This window comes from Lingula anatina, chromosome 4 (genome assembly GCF_051362555.1).
Source record: "Lingula anatina isolate TDL-2025a chromosome 4, LinAna3.0, whole genome shotgun sequence".
In the NCBI taxonomy this organism is placed as follows: domain Eukaryota; kingdom Metazoa; phylum Brachiopoda; class Lingulata; order Lingulida; family Lingulidae; genus Lingula; species Lingula anatina.
Window position 1 is genome coordinate 9,072,796 of NC_141770.1, and position 9,030 is coordinate 9,081,825.

Here is a 9,030-nt window from a genome sequence, read left to right on the forward strand (position 1 = left end):
TTCTTTCAAACAAAATCCGTTGCCATAAAGATACTGAGCCATGCACCTGACTCATCAACCAAAGTCTCAAAGCAAAGAATAACTCTATCATCTTATTTAGATGTCACGATAACTGCTTACATATTATTCCGTAGCTGTAAGTAATAAAGGTCAAAACACCTTACTTTATTTTTTTAATATGGTTGCACTTGTGATGTTTAGTTTCCGTATTCAAAAGACACTTATTATATGACCTGTCAAACATTAAGACAAGACAAATGACAACCAAATGCTTCTTCCTTACGCACTGGTTTTGAGATTCCCGCGGAAAGTTCATTTACAATACATTTGAACGAAAATTCTGCATTGCAGAGGTGTTTTACATATGGTTTTATTTGCTAACTCCTGATATCGATACATAATAATCAAAAATAAGGGACACGTGTCCAATACGTGTATCAGCATACAAACTGGCTTATCGTACTTTCACACATTATTTACAAGTTCTACTATAAATGGCTTCTACTTTAAATGCAGCGGGATCTTTCGACCCTCGTGAAAATATGTAATAAAGATCGCACACTCTAACTTGCCCCAGCCGTAGTCAAAACATATCTCAACACTAACATTAAATACGATATAAGATACATTTGTTCTTATATATTTATATGAATTACGTAAATAATTGCAGTAATATTTTTGCTGCTAGACAGTCTAATTAATTTAAGACTTACACTGGGTTCCCATACCCACATCGATCTAACAGATCGATCCGTCTCCGAGGGGGTTCTCTGTAAATTGCTTTCAGCTTAAGCGGCTTTCATGTCTGGCACGCCTACTGAAGTTGCTAAACGATAATTAATTACCCCCCAGCAACTTCAGTTGACGTGACAGAAATCTAAGCCGTTTAAGCTGATTGCAATTTAGTGAGGACCCCCCCCCCCCCCCCCGGAGATAGATCAATCCACAGTTATTACGATAGGGTCTGGGAACGGTCCCTTAACTTGTACAGATAGGCCCATCTTTCTGCCACCAGCTGCATTACAAGTGATCATCTCTCAGTTTTTATGTTTGAGACGGCATAAGACAATGAGTGGTTGATAATTTCATTTTACGGCCATTTATATGGCGTCGAGGCCGTAGGCTGTATTACATATCCATGCTTCTTTGCAGCTTGTGCCGATTGTCTTATTTCAGGAAGACGAATTTGGCGATATATTAGAAATATATTGTGCAAGCCATAGGCCGATGGAATTTCAGCTTACTTCAAGGCGACGTAGAAAATGGATGAGTAATTTGCAATCCCATGTCATTTAAAAGTCAACTGGGGGCTGGAGATAATTATAAACCATCCTTTTGTAATTATTGATACCATATCTGATCAATGTGATCTGCACATGTTTGTGCTTCCAGAGTAGAAAAAGTAAATTCATCCAGAAAATGTGAACATCATCAATTTCGTAGATTCACATTTACGTCAGTGTACTAATTAGTTAAGACAATGCTATTCAAAACAAAACCAGCATGTCCACCATCCTGTGCAAGCGTCAACCACAATGTGACAGTTGTCCTTTGGATCATTTGTGCCAAAAATACAGCAGTTTGCAGTTAATCATCAGTATAGGTTTGATGTAATGATTATTGATGATCAAAAACATCCGTTCATCTTTTTCCGCGCTTGCAGCAAAGGCAGCAGACGGTCACCGACAGGATGACGATGAAGACCATCACTGCGCAGACAATGCCGATGAACCCGCCGATTCCAAGCTGAAACAGGCTCCCGATGATAATTTCCCAATCTGAAATTAAATAAAAACTATTTAGATTAAATTTTGTCATGAAATTATAAAAATACATGCGTACGTTTTAAGACGAGATTGGTAAAAAATACTATGTGTATAATGACATTGATGATGTAAATAAAAACATTCTGTCAAAGTAGTATTACTCCAGATCAACCTAGAATATCCATATACATCAGGTCCTTAAAGCTGACATCCCTCGGCAAAACAATAACATGAAGCAACAATATTAATCTGCTTTAAAATAATGCTAGTAATAAATCTAATACCAGCATTAAGCATAGGTGAGGTAATGTTAACTTAAACCTACATCCCATACTTGTGAGGTATTAAAAAATGTCTTATCCTCATGAAATGTATGACTCCTGATCTCGCAACAACAACAACAACAACAACAGCAACCTCTGTATTCAGTTAACGGGTGAGGATTCTGCATCATTTTCTGAGAATCAAAAACTCCTACCTTTCTTTCTAAATTGCTGGCATCAGACAAAAATATTTAAAACCACCTCCCCCACCTCCCCGTATTGACACCTGACGACAGGTGGCTACATACCTCAGAGTTTATAATATTTCAAACTACAGCATTATACATGAAAAACTGTCTCTACAGTTACACACATGTAAATCAGCCTTAGTCATTAAATCAGGTCCGTAGCCGGGGGAAAAGGGGGGGGGGGTCCAAAGAATGACCTTTTTGCTGGAAAAATGTCCACTCTGTGTTGATTTGATCTAAGTTAACACAGGTTTCATGAAAAAAAGGTCCACATTTTCAGAAAAATTAACCCCCCTTTTGCAATTGCTGGCTAAGGGCCTGTTAAATTGACATTATTTGGGTTTCTTGTCTACTTTCAATTAACTGGTTTTAAGTCATATGTTATTTGAAGATAATTCATCGAAGATAATTCATGACAAAAGATATTTAATGGCAGGTGCCTACTAGTGCACATCTCTTCGTCCTCTCCCGCGTTGCACTGGTGTATTCCATCACACCGCAATCTGGCGTCTATACACCTGTTCTCTGCCTTACAGTCAAACTCCTGATCCAAGCACGGCGCTGGAATATAGGGAATAATGTGACAGGTGTGACAGGTGTGCATGTCATAATAACAACGTTATTGAGGAGAGAGAGAGAGAGAGAGAGTAAGGGAGAAGGAAGAAAAGTGAATTTTTTGTCGAGGACATCTATGTTAGTGTAAAATAATGTACAGAGAAAAGTAAATGTCAAGTTATGTAAGTGTGTGTGTGTGTGTGTGTGTGTGTGTGTGAGAGAGAGAGAGAGAGAGAGAGGGAGAGAGAGTGTATAGAAGTAAATTTCAAACAAAAATTACGCTTTTACTTCCTCGACTTAATTAATGAACACACATCATTATCAATCGATGATAATTATTCTAATAAGGGGCAAACCAGTTTATTCACACTCTCCGTACATTATTTTCATCTGATTTTTTTATGAAAAAGTAAAGATAAACCATTAGAATTTCATAAAATTAATTTGGTACATGTACTAGTAGGAGTAGTAGTAGGAGTAGAAGTCACAAATGCACGGAAGCCTTTTCGGAGGGGAAAGTTTTGGTCCATAAAATTAAACACACTCACGTGGTCCTGTCTTCACCGCCAAAAAGACGAACCCTTTGGCTTCTGCCTTGTTGTCGGTAGAGAACACAAGAGTGGTGTATCTCTGCGTGGAGCGGTCCCTGACGTTAGGGAAACTCGTGCCGCAGAATCTTCCCAGCAGAGCCAACCGGTTGTTAGCGTCTGCGGCGTCGTAGATATCTAAGTAATCCGTGCAATTGCGGCCGACAGGGAATTGCAGAGAAAATTTTTCGAATATTATCTTGTATCTGAAATGATGTATCTAAAATTATTCCATATGTCTCATGATAAAAGGGAATTACTACGTACTCATTTATGTTTAGGTCTACATTTTTAGATATTTTATTCGATGATGGATTTTGTCAAATGAGCATTTCAATTGTTTTCAAATGTACTTTCACCTCTAAAAATCCCGAAACAATCTACATGATTTTCAATACGGCATGTTAACACATAAACGCGAAGCTAAATTCTGTACGCTATTTTGACCATCTGTTTTATTTCCAATTGCTACTATCCATAATGATGATAATAATATCATAAACAAAGAGTCAACGCTGGTAGGCCCCACTCAAAAACATATATATATATATATATATATATATATATATATATATATATATATATATATATATATATATATATATATATGTATGTATGTTTTTGAGTATATATATATATATATATACAGACTTGACATTTAATATGGAATATTTCAGTTTCGAAGGTATACCTAGTTAAAAATAAGTTATTTTTTCAAAAAACTCCGATCTCATATAAGATTTGTGAATGTAAAAGTGTGCAGTCAGGTGTGTCACTACCAATTAACTGACTTTCATGCCTGTTGCGCTGCTACATTATGTAATTTGCAGTGATTTAATTAGGTAGTGTTCCTTTGGGCTGATCAAAGCTTGGCTTAGGCAAAGCTTGGTTCTGGTAAAAAAGTATCCATATTTCGGCAACTACTGCATAGAAGAATTTGAAATTTTGCATGCAAGCGGTCAGTTTTGCAGTGCATAAGATGAGTCAAGTAGTGCATTACAAATCTGTTAATCTAAGGCAGAATGGCGCGAAAAAGACAGACATAAGCAGACAGATCATAGCGCCAAACGGAACGGTCCCCACAGTTTTATAGAGTAATGCCCAGACTGATGTACCTACACAGAGGTCACCCCCAATGTATCAAAATTTTACCTACAGGATACAGGACCCACTGTCTTTCGGGATACGCTGCTGCAACTAAACAAAAAACACTTAGTCCGTTCAGAACGAGGGGTAAATTGCCACTAAAATGCGTTTTTCAAAGCCCTTAGCGAACACCAAACTGGTTTTAGCAGGTAAGAACACCAAATGACCTCCGAAGTACCCACTGTATACAGCAAAACATCGTCGTCTGTTTCTCTAATGAATTGGGGGCCATGAACGATTCTGGGTAGAACACTGAAACTGCGTGGCTTTCTTTATTGAGGTCAGATTTCACCTGTACCGCCCAATTAGTCAAAACAGAGTTTACAGATATCCAGAAGAGGCCTACGACGAAGCATATGCAGGATCTAAAGTGACAAGGGTGGTTGACAGCGTCAGTATTTGGAGTAGATTCCACATTGGTGCCAAAACACCAATGGTAGTCATCGACGAAAACCTGAACCAGATCAAATAAAGGAATAATCTCGGAACCACTTGACTATCATTTGATAGGGGGCACCTTAGGAACAATTCTAGGTTGCACGATGAGGTTGCAGGTTCACACAGAGCACTTTTAATGGCAGATAACTTACAGAACCAAGGGAATGAGCAGCTACCCTGGTCATCAAAATCGCCACATTTGAACCACATAGACAAAATTTCGGTAGACCATTACTCACTAATCAACTGCCTACATGTCCTACAACAAAACTGGACCAGATTGGACAATTTTAGACCGATGCCTGGAATGCTATTCCAGATTTAACTCTAAAAACCTACCCCCAAGAAATGCCTTGCCGCTTGAGAGCGCTGGCAACAGCCAGAAAGAGGCCAGGCGTAACAAGACCATTACTGTGACCAGCAACTGACATGAGGGTCTTTTGTGGAGCGTATTACCCTTTTACAGACGATAATTTGGAAAATGTGGAGATCCAAAATATCTCTTTTAATGGGAGTCGTATGACATAGAATAGGCAATGTGTTTTTGTTTGCTTCTCTGGCGAATTCCATTAATGAAATGATGTTACAATGACATCAAAGAGATAATTTAAAGTTATTAAAACACGATTTTAATCCTTATTTTCATTTATCAGTCAGCAAAATAGGAAAAAACTGATAAAAAATTATTTCGAAAAAAATATTCCATATTAAATGTCAAGTCTGTATATATATACACACACACACACACACACACACAGAGAGAGAGAGAGAGAGAGAGAGAGAGAGAGAGAGAACAAACCTGAACCCTTCCCCTGCGTCCAGCACAACCTTGCACCAGTTCTTGGAGGCGTAGTTGGCCAGCCCCAAGGTGTCCGCATGCGACATGAGGCGCATGCACACGTCCGTCAGTGTCTGTCCACATACGCCGTTAAACGCTTCTTGCTGATGGACGTCCATGTAAACTGTAGAGAATGATATTTATAAAACTACAAGAATGAAAAAAAAATTACTCTGTTTAATAATTACATGAAAACTTTTATGGCGAAGAGTGTCACCTGGACACTCGACATGGGGAAAGTAATGATAATTATTCGATAAGGTTTAAGAAATTATAATAAACGTTAAGAAATTATAATTACGTTATAGCTTTGCAATAACCTTGTATAAGATTCAGGTATAAAAAGTCAAGAAATGGACACTTCATACTAATAATTCGGTGAGTGGTGTGAATTAGGGTCGTTAAAGTCTCATTTCAAGAGGTGTTCGTGTGAGCTATTTTTAACGCACACACACGCATACACGTACGCACACGCGTGCACAAAAAGTAAAACATACCACCCACAAACACAGCCATGAACACACGTGAACACAAACATACACTAATGGACAAAGAAAGAAGATCAATCAATAAATAAAAAAATAGATAAGACAAATAAATAAATAAATAAATAAATAAATAAATAAATAAATAATTCGGAAAAGGAGTAATCCAATACTCTTAGGAAGAACAGGGAACTGTAAGATGTTCATCGTTACGGAATTTTAGGAGGAAGATAACAGTGAGGAAAAACCACAAAGTGGTGACAAATGTATCCTATAACAAATTAATGCCATAAAAATGCCAGGTAGTCTGATTTATTGATAGGTAAATTTAGCGTGTGAACGGCGCAATAAGTCATATATAAGGGTTATCAGTTAAACGGAATGATGTCTGAATTAGGCGAGGCGCTGTCCAAGGATATAGTTCAATAATCCACATTATATTTTTATCATAAAGGACACATTTACCTATTTACCAAGTGATGTCATGAAACGGTTTCTTTGTTTATCCGAAATAAACCATTCATTTTGGTAAAATATCTTTACGGCTTCGACTTTTGAAAGATTTTAATTTTTTCCCTTAATTGCATATTGCACACTACATGTCCGAACTTTATTTTCATTGACTCAATCAATGTATATATACAATACTTATATTCCTCGCATTAAAGTAAAAGGGAAAAAACTCTCCTAAGTGCACCATTAGTTCCGTTATTAGTTGAAAATCTCCACAGGCACAAATTATTTCCACCTTGTTATTTTCGAACGATTAAAAATGAATTAATTCCACTTGCAGTAGGAAGATATAATTCAAAAACAATGTCACGACTCTACAAATTCGGGGTTTTAACATAGCGCTACTCTTTCCCGCATATTATTATTATGTTATGTTATTATATTATGTTAAAACATATGCTTTTTTTCTTTATCTTCATTTCTCTTTTTTATATGACCATCATAAAAATAAGGATTGTCGTAATAAATTGCCTTAGCTATGACTTTATCAATAAAGGAAAAAGATGTTTATTTTCAAACGCTACTCGAGGGAGGGGGAGGGTGCAGTTCCGGCTTCTTGTCCTCGAACGGATCTTCATCACATAAACATGAAGAGACCCTAAATTGCGATCTAGAGGGCTTGTCACAGGCAAATACAAGCCGATGACCTCTGCAGTGACACTTACGGTTAGAAGATGTGGTATCGCACGAACGTTACGTTTTAGGCCTAACAGGAAGAGGAGGTCTAAATGTAGAAAAACACGTCGCGGTTCACCTGTCGTGGGAGTAGGGTCTACTTTATCGTGTTGATTATCCGCCTAAATGTTGGTCTCTCCCTTAATGCTTGCCTCTCCCTCGGAAGGAATATACGTTATGGAAACTGTGTAACAAGACAAGCGTGTTCTCACTGAAAATCGCAACAAACATTCACTGTACCAAAACTAATGTAACAGCTTATAAATGTTCAGCTGCAAGCCACCACACCGCCTTTTAATTAAAGGGCATTAATTATTGTTTGTATTTAATTAAAATTATTCGACTTTTAAATATGACTATCAAACATCAAATTACTATGACACACAGCCAGGCTTTAATATTGAGATATTTGTTATTGCTTGTAGGCCGATGATATGGAAAAAAACTTATTAACTACAGCAGTATAGGAACGTTGTTGTACCTTTTTAAGGGAAAAGTTAACGCAAGGGAATAATGATCGTGGGGCATTTTCACCGCTTGTTTGTCCACGCGACCTTTGATGCAAATCATACGCGTAACGACAGGAAGAAAGGGTAGCTAAATTAAGCTATGGAGTACTTCACGGGTGAGGGAATACGGAAACACTGTCCACTTTATTAATTTTCGTCACGCAAACCTTAGGTATGGTACGGAGAAATCGACTGTCCAGATTACACATTAGGTGACCCTGGGATTTCATAGAACTTAAAATAGCCGTAAACGGATGCATAGTGGACATATCCAAGTACATGTATTGAAACGCCCTCATGGTCGAATAAATTTTCTGCGAAATATTTTTTTCCTGATAGAAAAAAATTCGATCAAACGATAAAAAGTGAGTCACCCCCGAGGCATTTTATTTTCCTAAATTATCTGTTATATACAAAGGTTGATTAAACATGCTTTTGTTGACAAATAAATCTCTTATATTAATTGTATTTGTTTGAACGGATATTTTTTGTAATATGTGAATTAAAGCATTGAAATTCAAATAATTGTGATTGCTTTCTGAATGGAAACATTGTGCATTTCTTACAAAAAGGCTTCTCTACAAATCATTTTTAAAAGTTAATTTCTAAATTATCATAAATTAAGGTAGCATTTACAACTTTTAATGCTACCTTTTTAAATAAAGCGATAACCAGGGAAAGGTGTTTAATATTAACTGATTTTGTTACATATTTTGCGCGATGAAATATGGACAATGCGTTTATAGAGTAAGACAAGAACATCATGGTCACCTAATTCTACGACCAACCCTTGTATTAATTGCCATCATTCCTTTCCTTTCCCTAATCGTGGACGCATAATTGTGCTTTTAATGCAGTAAGAGTTATAAAGCCATTAAAACAAAAATGCACTTCCTTATGGGGCGTGCTGTTTTGAAATTCATACATAATTGTTTCGGCGAACCTCGCTGAATATGAAGAAGGCTTGTCATTACGCGGTTTTCCTTTTAAACGTATGAGGAAATTCA

The 9,030-nt window shown here is 37.1% G+C and overlaps 1 protein-coding gene across 1 annotated transcript; it reads right to left on the minus strand.

The window, feature by feature from the left end:
* Positions 1–928: 928 nt before the first annotated feature.
* Positions 929–6,031, minus strand: LOC106181556 (enteropeptidase). The gene is made up of 4 exons (XM_087010848.1): positions 5,803–6,031; positions 3,381–3,625; positions 2,722–2,838; positions 929–1,778 (listed from the first exon to the last, which is right to left on the minus strand). The coding sequence occupies exons 1-4, from the start codon at positions 5,958–5,960 to the stop codon at positions 1,642–1,644; spliced, it is 657 nt and encodes a 218-aa protein (XP_086866974.1). The 5' UTR covers positions 5,961–6,031; the 3' UTR covers positions 929–1,641.
* Positions 6,032–9,030: the final 2,999 nt, after the last annotated feature.